The sequence below is a fragment of the Falco biarmicus genome, chromosome 6 (genome assembly GCF_023638135.1).
Source record: "Falco biarmicus isolate bFalBia1 chromosome 6, bFalBia1.pri, whole genome shotgun sequence".
NCBI lineage: Eukaryota > Metazoa > Chordata > Aves > Falconiformes > Falconidae > Falco > Falco biarmicus.
In genome coordinates this window covers 4,659,717-4,674,342 of record NC_079293.1, presented here as the reverse complement: position 1 = coordinate 4,674,342, position 14,626 = coordinate 4,659,717, and the positions used below count along the sequence as shown (strand labels likewise).

The 14,626-nt window shown below is 39.2% G+C and overlaps 1 protein-coding gene across 1 annotated transcript in view; it reads right to left on the bottom strand.

Annotated features, from left to right (window-relative positions):
* MDN1 (midasin AAA ATPase 1) overlaps nucleotides 1–14,626 on the bottom strand; it is a 103,859-nt gene that overhangs the window by 4,366 nt on the left and 84,867 nt on the right. Inside the window, exons 81-99 of the mRNA XM_056342807.1 lie at nucleotides 14,336–14,482; nucleotides 13,939–14,111; nucleotides 13,418–13,579; nucleotides 13,150–13,291; nucleotides 12,798–12,935; nucleotides 11,670–11,842; nucleotides 11,295–11,438; nucleotides 10,472–10,607; nucleotides 9,546–9,865; nucleotides 7,821–7,982; nucleotides 7,318–7,419; nucleotides 6,953–7,154; nucleotides 6,181–6,348; nucleotides 4,595–4,752; nucleotides 2,931–3,020; nucleotides 1,909–2,024; nucleotides 1,116–1,290; nucleotides 537–610; nucleotides 334–448 (exon numbers count right to left, since the gene is read on the bottom strand). Of these exons, the coding sequence (XP_056198782.1) occupies nucleotides 334–448; nucleotides 537–610; nucleotides 1,116–1,290; nucleotides 1,909–2,024; nucleotides 2,931–3,020; nucleotides 4,595–4,752; nucleotides 6,181–6,348; nucleotides 6,953–7,154; nucleotides 7,318–7,419; nucleotides 7,821–7,982; nucleotides 9,546–9,865; nucleotides 10,472–10,607; nucleotides 11,295–11,438; nucleotides 11,670–11,842; nucleotides 12,798–12,935; nucleotides 13,150–13,291; nucleotides 13,418–13,579; nucleotides 13,939–14,111; nucleotides 14,336–14,482 (2,897 nt within the window). The remainder of the gene's footprint in view (nucleotides 1–333; nucleotides 449–536; nucleotides 611–1,115; nucleotides 1,291–1,908; nucleotides 2,025–2,930; nucleotides 3,021–4,594; nucleotides 4,753–6,180; nucleotides 6,349–6,952; nucleotides 7,155–7,317; nucleotides 7,420–7,820; nucleotides 7,983–9,545; nucleotides 9,866–10,471; nucleotides 10,608–11,294; nucleotides 11,439–11,669; nucleotides 11,843–12,797; nucleotides 12,936–13,149; nucleotides 13,292–13,417; nucleotides 13,580–13,938; nucleotides 14,112–14,335; nucleotides 14,483–14,626) is intronic.

Below are 14,626 nucleotides of genomic sequence, written 5' to 3'. Positions count from 1 at the left end.
GAAATCCATGGAACACAGAAACCTCCTAAACTCCCACAGACTTTGATGGGATTTGGCACAGGGGTACCCAACAGCTTGTACCCAAAGTACTGCTAAAGACCCAATACAAACAGAGAAAGATGGATGCTTAAAAGTGGCATACATCAGAACTAGAAGTGAGAAAATACTATCACTTCAAAATTGTGAGCATTTTATCTCTTTGTTATCTACCCAGGTATCACACTCTCAAATATAAATGACCAGTGAACGTTATAAAACGATCACGAAAGCATGAAGCTCCTCATGTCTGGAAAAGATTTGCCAACCTGTTGCCCTAGAGGCATTCTTGTGTACCTGGGCTATTTTTGTCTTCTTCTGCTGAAATTTGCAAAGACGCAATATCCGTGTCCCTGACTGGTCACTGAACTGTTCATGGAATGGGTGCAGCAGCTGAACAGTCTCTCCAAAGCTTTAGAAAAGAAAAAAATGTTTCAGTGTGAAACCGATACTTACACTCTGAAGTCTAGAGGAAAAGTCAGGACTTCTAATATACTCACCTACACACAGCAATTTGTCCCACTTCTAGAAGTGTCAGTGCGTTTCCAATAACTGCCAGGGATTCATATGCTAGCTATTAAAGAAAAAAGCCTTGTATCAAAAATAGAATATTCCAAGTTTACTCACAGCTCAGTATTAAATATGATGAATGTTACTGAAATTACTTTTATTGTCTAGTAAAAAAAAATAAATAATGAAGAGTGCCTGTTTTTTTCCCTGTTAGAGTTATGCAAGATAGCCCTTGCAATAAAGACACACTAGTTCTACTTGAAGGCTTCAGCTGATTGATTTAGAGGTACCACTTCAGGCAGGCTAATGACGTAACCACTGAAATAACTATTTAGAAGGAAACACACATTTTTAATAAATGAAAACTCAACAGGTGAGCCATGATGAACTAATATTTAACCATCCAATGAACTGCATAGGTAAGCAAGTTATGGGCTTTTGTAGGCTGCAAAAAATAATTTTCCAGTGGCTTTCCAACAGCCACCAGCTCTGTATGAAACAAGTCAGCAGCTGACACACTCATCAAAAAAAGGCAATTTCTTCATACTTCTTCCAATGTTTTATTTTACCTGTTTAGAGTGATTGTCTATCATACTAGAGGAATCATCAATAGCCAAGCAAATCTGGTACTGTCGTTTACTGGGCTTGGTTCTTCGCAACCAGATCTTATCTTTTCGGAACTGACTGGCAATATATGGAATCACTTTACGCATGTTCAATCTCTTCCCTGTTCTGTAGTCTCCTCTAAAAGTGAAGAAGAAAAATACAGTGACAGGGATTATCAGCAAATACCTCATTCTGGAAATCTGAGCACAGGCACCAAACCACAAAATTTTGTAGAATATTATAAAAAAAATTCAGTAGTTCTAATATTCATTTTTTGGTACATACAAAAAAAAGTCTTGTATTTTTAATGCAAAATGGATACTCAGTGTTTTTTTAAAAGAAGTTTTTAAATCTACATGCCTAAAATGGAAGGCAAACCTTGAATTTAGACTCCTCCATTTTGAAACAAGTCTAGATCTCTTAAGAAAACAAAACAACCAACTTAACATTAAAAATAACATAAGCCACTTGAAATTTAACACTGTCTTTGACTCAACAGCACTTCAGTTGGTTTGGTCACCCGTTGCACAGAGGAAAAAAAAATAGGAGGCAATACGCTCAGTGTTGGTACCTATGACTCTATCATGTTTGCATTTCATAAAATAGACTAGTGCTCCCACACAAAAGTAAAACAAATGCATTTACCAACAGGAATAATTGCTATAAAGTAAGAACAACATAAAGTCATAGAGAGGTTAAAGCCCTCCAAACCCAAGAGTTTAGAGAAACAAAAAGCTTCAGAAAGACCCAACTTACTTCAATTTGGCTGCCTGAGTGGGTTCCAGTATGAGCCGTAGCTGTTCACAAAGCTGCTGTGATAGAGGAGCTGTCAGTACTAAATACCTCTGCCACAACTGTGCTGCTTCCTTCTCCTAAAACATCATACATACAGAAATAAATAGAAATGAATTATGAAAAGACAAGAAGTTGGCAAGTGCTGCCTGAAAAACCAAAACAAACTCCCATGTACTAAGGGGGAGGTAGCAGGTAACTATCAGCTGAAATTTTGTGGATGTTTTGTAAGCACTCTATAAAGATGACAGTTTGCATTCAACTTAGCATGCTCCTTGCTGCTACACAGCTGCAATGTGCAGTGAGTATTTCTCTAGCAGTACACAAAGCAACTTTGGTGTTGCTGTTGATACAGGAAAATCCTGTAACAGCCACCAACTGATAGTTGGTATTACAGCAAAGTAAACCATAAAGTCTGCTAGGTTCTCTTGACTAACAAAAATCAAATTTCAGCAAAGTTCAGCAAAATTGTTAAGCCTCTATACTGGCAATTTCATTCAGGAATTACTTCCAAACATGGTTTACAATTCATGACTAGGGCAGTCAGAGCAAGTACCATATTCTGTTGGTTAGTTCAAACTCCACCACTGCAACCAAAGGAGATGCTTCTGTTGATCGTAATTTTGTGAAAGCGGCGTCCAGCATTTAACTGCAGAGGTGACAACTCAAAGTGGAAGGAGCTTGGCAGGGCTGAGAAAAATGTGTCTAACTATGCAAATTTTAAGTCATTATCAACACAGTATATTTCTGCAAACAGCACACAGAATGCTCAAAACAAGAACTGAAACATCACCCTGCTTGAAGAATAATGTAATTTTTTTTCAGAACAAGTTAGACATTAACAACAAAAGTAGTATCTAAATAATGTGATTTTGAATATTTAGATTCCAGCCTGCTTGGCTTCCTAAATGCTTCGGCATAAACCAAGACAAAATAATGCAATGAAGCATTCTTTGACAATTTTATATTAAAACAAGGTCACAAACCTCATCTGGAGTTCCAGACTGCTGTGTCTGCCAAGCTTCCAGTTGCCTTTCAAGTTCCTTTCTTAGCTCTTCAGGATCTCTAACAACATGCTAGAAGTGTAGTTATGAGATTTATGAGACAGAAAAGTAAGTTAACACATCTGGTGATCCCCAAACTATAAAAAAGGTAAAATGCATTGTTCTTACTCTTTTAGACACAAAAGTATCTGAAAAAAAACTTAAATGAAGATTCTAAATCTCCATTTTTTTTTAATACCTTCTGTGTACAAAAAGGATAAATACCTCCCCACAAATACCTGCACCTGTGACACAATCAACACAGAAACAAAGCTAGAAGCATCTATTAATACATTTCTTTTACTTCTGTTGTGCTTTCAGGGACAACTTCTCTTCCTGACTTGTAAAACCATAGTTTAGCTAAACAGCAGTACATGGTCTGCACAGTGTGCAGGTTTATGGATTAGGGAAAATACACCTACGAATGCGAACTCAACAGTACCAATAACTTCTCATTCCTCAAGAAGTAGCAGCAGTCCCTCTCTTTACCTACTGCAGGTTTAAGGAGGGCAGGAAGAATGTACAAGGAGGGGGCTTCTTCCCTCTCCATTTTGCTGAAAGAGAGACTTGCGCTTCTCCACAAAGCAACGTTCCCCCCTTCTGCAAGATCTCCCCCTCCCGTTTCAGGTTTTGCATGTCAATTGAAAAAAACCAAACAAACAAACCCACAAAAAACCCACCACCCACCCACCACAACCAAAGAGGCACTTAACTTATTCTGGCAACAGGAGAACACTCTTGCATTCAGCAGCCCTCTTCCAACGAGCTACAGCATTTAGCATTAACGTGGAAGTACCAGGTATAGCTGGCACACAGTCCCTTCCGTGTTGCATAGGAATAGTAAAACATTGCCCTCCAAGTACGTACTCAGGACACAATATTTTAAGCATGAAAGGTCAACACTTCTAAATCACTGAAAATGTTCCTACTTTATCAACTGGTTATCCAGAATCAACTGCTTCTATGCCATAGCTCTTTATGATAAAATGTGCTTTTTCACAACTAACAGTTCATAGTGGGAAACTGAGTGTTAAATGAAGCTCTAGGATTTTCTAGGCTACAATAATATTTTTTCAATGGAGACATTCATAAAAGGCTCACAGAAGTTCTACACTTGCAGTCAGCTTTTTTAAGGAAGTAATATATTGTGATGAATTAACTGAGGTGAATACTTTGCGGTGAACACAACGATGTTTTAAAGTCACTGATGCCCAGCTTTCTCATCGCTCTGAACCCTTTATCTTCAGGCACACACCCCCTTGCCCCTCGCTTTCCACTCTGTCCAAGCATTTGATCAGCAGACTCGTCTAAGCAACACGGCTCTTGACAGTAACAAAAACAAAAGCTTCTTTTTAAAAGAGTGAGGATGGGACCTTCTCACATAAGGATGAAGAGAACTTGTCATTTTAAAGTCATCATTCAGCTGCATAAACAGCAGTTTGTTGTGTGCTACTTTCCGTTCTGCTATTAAAGAACGGCAAGATACTGAGTTGTGTGAATTAAAGTAATTTTAAACTTTTGCATTTACAGAGTTTCATTAACACAGGTCAAATAAAACAGTCTGTTTCTACTGCTGTAATTATAAGACGACACATTGGACATCATACCTGGGGAGTATCCATCAAAAACTGATGGGCTGTATGTATGGTCGAGTCCTTGCTTCTCTCTGGCTTCTCTTCAGTCACCTTTGGATGCTTTTCTGTTGCAGACTTGTTGACATCCTCAGAGTCAAAAGTTTGGATCTCTGGCTCCACTTCACTTGCTCCTACAATCACAGAACTAATTACACGCTTTGTGGACTTCACATAATGCAAGAACCAATATTGTATCTCAACTCTTTAACAAAGTGTCTAACATGCTTTGTAGTGCAACCCAGACATCATTTTAAGAGAAGTGCACAAATTTTGAGACAATCAGTTCTAGGAATAGGATGAACACACCTTGCAACTCACTGCAACTCATTGGAATATATGCCAATTACTTATGCAAATTGTTTTCTTGTCTTATAACCTTTTTGCCAAATGAACAAAATATTAGTGAACAGATCTTTTAACACCTGAAAATTCCATTCATGAAGTGCATTTTTGAGCTTCATGGCCTCTCTGACAGAGTGACAGGAGGTATAAAGCAATTTCAAAACACTCAGAAAATCATCATTAAAACAAATGGCAATCTTTTCTTATATTTCCTGTCTAGTTTTGTAATGGAACAGTTTCCTATAAATCAGAAATCAATTTACAAATAAAGGAATGGACCAAAGATTTTATAATTGTTTCTACTTGTAGGAAATGTTTCAAAGATCCTAGTGTTTTAGAACATACTGATAGAGAATCACGTGGAAAACCAGACTGACTACACGCATGCCTGTATCAATGCCTGTACACGCTAATGAGTCTAGCAAGAGATTTAAATGAAGAGATTGAGCCTGAAAGGAGTGGGAGGCAAGAAGGTGAATTTGGTCTCCCCTCTCCAGCCAGCTTTTGCTTTGTTTGATAAGAAAACCACGCAGAATTCCAAGCTAGCGTCATTTACTTAGGTTCATCAAAATTAAATACTTCTGTTGCAACTGGCAGGAGATACTTATTTATATCTAGCTTATGTTGTTTGTGTGGGCTGTGTGGCTGACAAGTCAGACCTATCATCTTCTCATCTACTAACAATTCACATCTGATAGCCACATTCGGTTATGGCAACTCAGGTTTGTTTCATTCCCACTTATGGAAGAAAGCAGTCAGAGAGTGACACTTCAGTGCTACCGCACAGGATGTTGTTCAGACCAGCTCCTCAACCTCCTTGACGTTTTGTCAGAAGCTACGCATAAAAAAAGTTACGTGGTGCTGATGCTGGTGACACTGGAATGCATTGTTATGATGCCAATTCACTTAATTAATTGGCATATGTCTAACAATGTGTGCTTTTTACTTCTTCACTTCAAAGAAGCAGATAAAGACGAGAGACCATTAACTGGAAAGAAAGCAGCAAACCCCTCTGTCACTCAACCAACTTAGCAAAGGCTAATAATGCTGGTTACTAGGCAGGAGTAAGAATACTGCTGCAAAAAATTCAATTGAGAACTGATGTTTTAGTCCTGTAAAACGTATACTCATCCATTAAATGTAAATAGAAATACCTACATATACATTTAAAGATGCATATCAGCATACGTTTAGAATGTTTTTTTAAGCTAATATACCAGTTTTAGTGGCAGTAGACTTTTTTTCTGGCTTCAGCTCCTCTGTGTCTACTGCTTTGAGATCCTCGCTGTTCTGCATTTCTGTTTCCATTTCTGTGTCTTCAGAATCTCCCTCTTCCTTTTCTTCAAGAGGCATAATAGGTTTCTCTTGCTCCTTGCTAGCTACATCTGTACAAATGCAACAATACTTGTTAAGGGGAACGAGGAAGGAATAGCAAAGTTGTATTCTGAGGCCACTGCCTGTCAGTTTTAGTGAACTTCAGAAGAGATTGGAGCTATTGTCTCAAACCTCAGTTTTATCTTTCACTGAGCTGTGCCATGTTGTGTCAATGAGCTACTGCTCTGAAAACTTGATGAATAAAATAGTTACTTCAAGAGAAACCAAATTATTTAAAGTAATGTTTTTAAAGAAACATCCATTTGTTTATACAGAATAAAGAACCTGTTGCGTTTTCCTAAATATTTGGAACATGTGGTAGCAGTTTGGGCTTCAAAATAATTTAAACAAGACTTGGAGAAGACAAATTTAGTTTCTTAAACTGAAATCCATTTTTGTGAGTGAATTCAGTATTTTCAAAAATGTTATCGTTAGTTTGAACCTGATTGCCAACAAGTAGCACTTACTGTAGTGAAATGGTGCTATATCTTAAACCAAAGCAAGGACTTTAAACATACGTTTAAAAAACATACTCTGAAAAACTACAGAAAATAGGAGCACCTCAGGATTTGATTCTGCAATGACAACTCTTTACAGCCAGAAATACCAACGTACCATATGTCTGTGCATCATAGTATTCAGAGCCTTGTTTGATATGTTCGAATGCATCAGCCTCCTCCATGTTTTGTTTAGGCTGAGTTGTATTCTGCTTTGCTTCACTGCTGGATTCTATGGTTCTCAATCGCTTGTGGATGTGTTCATTGTGGTCTCCCATTGAGCGTTCATTGTCTGCCTGACCAGGTTTCCTCTTGAAACTCTGGAAAAACCCCCCAAATTAACACCATGAACTTCAAGTGAGCTGCAACCAAACACTGATTAGAACAAGAGTTCCGACAAGGAGAAATTGAGTCCTGCCTATTTGTTGGTTAATATTAAGACATTAAAATAAGAAAAATAAAAATTAAAAAGAAGAGATGAACCTGGGTATTTTTTCTGCTTTGCTTCTGAGAAGCCATCCGGGCCATGCGTGTGGATTCATGTCCTTCTGACTGATTTGCACTTGAAGCTCCACTTCCATTTTCCTGAGGCGGGGGGAAAAAATAATTATCAAAAATCACGAATCACAACTGTAACTGAAAATAGCAGCTGTTGTAGACAAAGTTCAGAAGTTGAAGTGCATGCAGTGCTGTGCTACTTTCTGCTGCGAATGACAAATGGCTCACAACTGCAAGTACTATTCTTGTGGAGAGCAGACAAGACAGTTCTGCAGCTCAACTGTCAGTCTAAACTTACCACACACACTGTTTTCACTGCTATGAAGGTATCTTACACTGTCTTCAATTTTTCCAGTGAATTTATAATTGGCGTTCTAAAAATTGAATCTTGTACACAGTTTTTAAAAGTATGGCAGCAGTTCCTTGATTGTAACTTGAAAACATTCAAAATTCAGCATTTTTAACTCGGATACTCCTACGTAATTTACCTCTTTAGACTGGTCTCTCTCTGAAGCCTCTCCAGCCAGCTCAACAGCACTGTCACTCTGCAGGTTTTCTTGCCCAGTCTGCCCTTGTGTTTCACGCTCCATTCTTTCCTCAGGCTCAGGGATCTGTTCATCCATCTCTGAGTTATCCTTACCCTCTTCTTCCTGAAATAACATCAGTTTATTTTAACATTCTAAACAACATTGGAAAGTGGGTACTATTGAAAGGCATTTAAACAATAATGGAATCAACAGGCACAGTCAACATGGGTTCACAAAGGGAAAGTCCTGTTGAACTAATATGATGTCCTTCTGTGATAAGGTCACCTGCCCAGTGGATGAAGGGAAGGCAGCAGACGTAGTTTTTCTGGGTTTTAAGTAGGGCTTTTGGTACTGTCACTCACAGCATCCTTCTGAAGTTGTCCAGCTGCAGGATGAGCGGGTTCATGGTGTGCTGGGTGAAGACCCGGCTGAAGGGCAGGGCTCAGAGGGTTGTAGTGAATGGGGCTACATCTGGCTGGTGACCGGCCACCAGCGGTGTTCCTCAGGGTTCAGTTCTAGGGCCAGTGCCGTTCCATATATTTATCAGTGATCTGCATGCAGGAGCTGAATGCACCGTTAGCAAGTTTGCTGATGATACCAAACTGGGAGGTGCCGGTGACTCTCTTGAGGAGCAAGAGGCCTTGCAGAAGGGTCTAGATAGATTGGAGCGCCGGGCTATGATTAATGGGATGAAATTTAACCAGTCAACGTGCCAGGTGCTGCACCTAGGACGGAGGAATGCTGGACACAAGTACACATTGTGAGAGAAGTGGCTGGACACAAGCCCCGAGGGAAGGGGTGGGGGTGCGGGCTGACAGCGGGCTCCATGTGAGCCAGCAGGGTGCCCCGGCAGCCAAGAGGGCAAACGGCACCCTGGGGTGCGTCAGACACGCTGTAACCAGCCGGTCAGGAGAGGTGATTATCCTGCTGTATCCAGCCTTGGTGCAGCCTCACCCTGAACACTGCGTGCCGTCCTGGGCCCCACAATTTGAGAAGCTGTGAAGGTCCTTGAATGCATCCAGAGGAGGGCAACACAGCTGGCGCAAGGGCTGGAAGGAACGTCCTACAGGGAGCGGCTAAGGACTGTGGGCTTGTCTAGCTTGGGGAAAGGGAGGCTGAGGGGCGACCTCATTCTCTCATTTCTTGGGGAAAGGGAGGTGCTGAGCTCTTCTCACTGGTGTCCAGCGATAAGACGTGTGGGAATGGTTCAAAGCTGCACCAGGGGAGATTTAGACTGACATTAGGAAGCATTTCTTTACTGTGACGGTGATCAAGAGGTCAAGAAAAGGCTTCCTATAGAGGTGGTTGATGCCCCAATCCTGTCAGTGTTTAAAAGGCATTTGGATAATGCCCTTAACAACAAGCTTTAACTTTTGGTCAGCCCTGAACTGGTCGGGCACTCGGGCCAGATGATTGCTGTAGGTCCCTTCCAGTTGAAACAGTCCATTCTAACAGAAGGCCAAGGAGGTAACAGGAATAAAGATGACAGAAATACACCAGTTTAGTAGTAAGCACATCTCTGTTATCTTGACAAAGGTTCTCACTAACATTACACTTACCAATGTCAAATCTGTTTCAGAGTATCAGAACACATCCACTTCTTAAGTCATGTATAAGGTACAAAAAATAAAACACACACATGCCTTCCCGCAAATGTAGTCAGGCTTCTATTTATTAACTCTCTACCTGAGGTTGAAGGCCTTGGTCAGCAGCAGGGATTCCTTTATCTTCAGATGATTCATTTTTTTCCTCATCAGGTGGTTGTGACTCTTCCTCTTCTGCTTCCGCTGCATCCTCAGTGTTCCCTGCATCTTCTTGATCGTTAACATCTTTGTTCCCTTCATCTTCCTTCTCTGCTTTATCTTCAGAAATGCTTTCTTCAGCTGGCTCTGCATCTTGATCATCTCTTTCTGATTCACCAGCATCCTCTTCATTCTGTTCTTCTGTCTTCTCTGCCTCATTTAAATCAACAGGTTTCTCATCTATTTCAAAAGCATTCTCTTCATCTGGATTAAAAAAAATCAGAAAGGTATACTAAATTTTCAGTGAAGTACATCTGCATAAAACTGCCCAGCCAATCAAAAAAACCCCACAAAAACCAAAACCTGAGATTTCTGTACACAGAACCTATGATTTTCTATAGCAGATAATTCCTTTATATCATAATTGGTTTGTAACTAACAATACAGAAGGATGAATTCCTGTTAACTTCCTTTAACCGAATATTCTTGAGGGTCAGCTGACTTTGAGTATGTATGCTTCCGAGAATCATAGAAAAACAAAACCAACCCACACAAGCAACCAGACAATTAAATAAGGAATTTCTAGCATAATTTAGGGTGTATTACTGGAATAACATGAGAAAGCCTGTTCTGCAGTGTGTATAAAAGGGAGGTAAAGGAAAATGTTGTAATGTTGAGTTCTTATCTGACCCGCATTTGGTGTGTTGATATTTTAGTACACAGAAGTGAATATGCAGCTGCTTCTAATACAGAATCCTACTACCACCTCTGCTTTTTCTACAGAGGAAAAGAGCTCGTTATCTGACCGTTCACCCCCCTGCATTTCCATTTGGCTTTCATCTAGGAATCTGTAGAGATTTTCAGTTGTACCTTCATCCTCTTCCTCCTCATCACTCTTTGCATCATTCTCCAGGTTCAAATTATCAGGAAGGTCCAAAGGTTCAACTTCAGGCTCTTTCTCTTGCCGGCCATGATAAGGATCTACTTCATTCTCATCATACTCACGCTGTCAGCAAAAGAATGACGAGGGGGTGGGGGGGTGGGAAATAATAGGTACGCAGTAAGTAGGAGGGAATGCAAAGATTAAAAAAACACTACTGAATTCCCTGGATGCAGAAATACTGTATACAGTATTGATACAGTATTACATTCTGATCAGTTAAAAACAAATTTCCAATGGTACACATCCTCACCTATGAAGAGCAGAAGATTAATTTTGGCAAATGCAATTACATAAATCGGTGATAGTTAAAACCAGCAGGTTGTGTTCAGAATCTAATTTTCCTACCTGAAAGATCTCTGAACAGAATCTGCACTCCTGCAGATGGCAAATGCACTCTTGCATACTATGCAGAATCTTCAAGCATACTGTACACAGATTTTTGAGATGAGTCACAATGACTTAAGGTGTTCCTGTTGCTAAAAACTACAGAGTAAGAATTTTTAAGCTTTGTCCATCAAAACATCAGTTCAGCGTAAAGCCTGTTTTGGCAGCCACTACAAGTTCAGGTTAGTGCAAACAAAAATTCTTTCTGAATTATGGATCAGAAAATATACATATAATATAATGGATACAATATGGTTTACTTTTAGCTATGAAATGAACTAACTTTTTTCAACGCACTTCACAGTCTCAGAAACACTGTATTAGCGACAGAGTATGGTTTAACAGCAAGTTAACGTGTAGTCTTACCTCATCAATTTGTTCATGGATTTTCTCTTTGTTTCCACTTTCATCATCTTGATACTCTTTTTCCTCATCCTTGGGAGGCTGTTTTTTATTATCCTTGTTTTCTGTGTCAAAATTGTCATCTTTTGCAACAAGCTCTGAATCCTCCTATTAAACAACAAATCCAAAAGAAACTCAATTAAGCTACCTGTCTCAAAGTGTCAATGACAAGACATCATCTCCTAAAGAAAAAAGGCAACACTAAATAAAACTTCTGATATACTCAAATTACCCCTTTCCAAGACCAAGAGATATGCAAGGAAATGCACAGTCTAGGGCACATCAAGTTAGCAGAGCTTAATTTCTTTGATTTTTTCTTCCTACGCCTTTTCTCTTTACCTCGTCCATTCCTGGTCCAGTTTCTTCTGTTTTACTACTGGCATCATCATCATCATCATCTTCATCTTCATCCCCCCAGAGCCTCTCATCCAGTTTATCATCAGCTTCAGCATTACCAAGATTTCCCATCTGCTTATCCAGCTCTTCCTCTTCCTCTGAATTTTCATCATTTTCTGTGTACGGTTCAGAATGTGTTTCAGTACAGAAGAGAGAAAGATGACTTCTTTGTTAACTTCAGAAACATACAAGCAGTCGTATTCAGCACCTTAACTTCATCGCTTTATACAGTTAATTAAAAGATATGGAAAAAAGACAAACACTAAAACCCAGAAAAGCAGTGTGTTACCTGCTCTGAACCCAATTATGTGGTTCAGAGTATTCTCTTGGACATACTGACACACAGAGAATTCTCTCCCTCAGGCTAACGTGTCCCAGGTGCAAAACTTGGATAAGTTAAACTCTCTGTTTGTTACCCTCTCCATCTCCCACTTCCAAAACATTTTGGTATTACTGGGAGTGGGAAGGTCCATTCTGCTTTATCTATTAGTTTCAGAATTTCCGTTCTTGTGCAATGAAATTATTCCTGGCATTTTGTCAGAGATTTGAAAGTAGATTAACACTACCATAATTTATAAGCCACATTAGCTTCACATGTTTGAGCCGTTAACCCTTTCAAGTGAAGAACTGCTACCCTCTAAGTGAGTAGCAACTTGAATAAGTCTACCAAATGTTACTACTTTTTCCACTTTAAAAAAGTAAAGTTAAATTATTTTCATTGCTTATAAGTTAGCAATAATTCCATTAGTCACATTATACCCATATTCTCAAGTATTCTGTTGATTGTCAACAGCTCCACAAAGTGACTAATTTTAAAATGCACCTATAGGTCAACTCACAACAGGAAGAAACTACTGGCTCCCTTCATTCCAAAACCATTACAGTGAAAGAAGATAGTCTTTTTCTTTGTACACTTCTTAGCATTCATATTAATACTACTTAGTATTCGTATACAAATGGCACTACTCTGTTGTTGAATGCTGAATTTTCAGTTTAGGCTTCATTATATAAGTATGAACCATTACTGCATTGATCTATAATATTTCTTATTTTGCCATAGAAGAATGAAACCTTTTTTCTCCTGTTCCCCATCATGCATTTTTCCTTCAAAGTCTTCTGACATTTCAATTGCATTGTCTTCTCCTTCAATGTCTGGTTTAGAATCTTGATCCTCTTTCTTCTTCTCTTCACCCTTTTGAAAACTGTCTTCTATCTGAATTATTAGCAAAGCCAAAAATTACTACATGTTAAAGCTTACTTAAAGTACTACAACAATATTTATAAGCTTACATGCAAAGATATAAGCCAACCTAAATATGGGACTGAAGGTAACCTCATGTTTCTTCTACCTGAAACACCCACAACATGGATTTCAAGGACTTTTCTAGTTTTGCTTGAATTAAACAAGAACAACCCCAAACACTTGCCTGATCTTCACTTTCTATTTTGTCGCTCACATCCTTCTTGCCTTCCCCATCTCCAATACCGCCATCCTCATAATCATGAAACTGGGTTGCTCCCTCCCCAGCTTCATCTTCAAGTAATTCTTTTGGCAGACAAAACCCCTATCAAGGCAAACAGAAAACTTTCTGTAGTAGTAAGTACACCTTTCAGCTTAGTTTCTACTTAAGACTTTTGTATACATTAAATATATGCTTACCATATATCCACTGTTATCTCTAACAACTTACCTTTTGGGCAAGCTCTGTAAAAATGCCAGTTAGAACAGAAAGCAATTTTCCAGTAGTCCTGTGAGATGCCAGTGAAACAGTGAGGTAGAACAGGATGAGGTCTGAATACTTGCAGAGCATGGGATTTAGACGCGCCAGCAAATAGCAGGACTGGTTGAAGAACTGCAGTTAAAGCCAAAGAACTGCTGTCAAACATGATTACGTACATCCTGAGATGCACCTCACGAAGACTGACAATGGATGCTCAAACCAGAAATATCAGTAGGTGGGTTTAAATACAATTTCTAAAGGTTCCAGAACTTTTTCTACATTTTCACAAAACCTAAAACTTTTCCATCTTACTAAAGTAACACCTGGCTTTTTTGCATTACAGAAGAGTATCTATATCTGGCCTTAATTTCTCATATGCTTCTAGTTCTAAGGCACTGGACAATAAGAAGCAACGCATGTTTAGCCACCAAAGGTCATAATTCCAAATCTTTTGAGACCCCCAAGCCAAAAACTCGAGAGAAACATTTTACCTGATGTTTATCGGAAGTGTAATCTTCCCCGTAAGATTTCAGATTCTCCACGAGTTCTGAAACTGCTAAAATTGCTTTTTGCACATGCAAAGAATCCAAATCAGCAGAGAGATCTTCATCCAAAAACTTAGTTATATGTCCCACTTCAATCAAGTCAAATGAGGCTGCATCCTCTTTGTTTGAAATACATAAAAAAACAGAGAAATCAAGTCAGATATTCTAAAAATCCTATAGCAAACAACCTAGAAATTTCCATCCTATCTGCTTAAGGAGACTTCTATTAAAACGGCAATTTCCTTGTGTATTGGTACCTCTGCTGGACACACCGTTTAAAGAACTTTTACGTTTGCATAGTTTAAACTCTCCTCCTCCCTCTGAAGTAAATTAACAAACTTACCATTCTCCTCTGCAGGTTTTTCTTCCTCTTTTCCATCTTCCTGTTTTCTCTCTACCAAACACTGGATGGCATACAGAACAACATGGATAACAGTTTCCACTTTTGCTGAGAAGTGCTCCACAAACTTTGCATCTGACCGTTGATTTCCTTTTGAGCCACAGCACAGGCAGTTTTACACAGAAACACATGAAATTACAGGTTACTATGTTGCCTAATGATAAACACTATGCAATTTTTACTACATAGTTCTAAAATCTTCCTAATCCTGACCTACACCTATGGCATAAGATC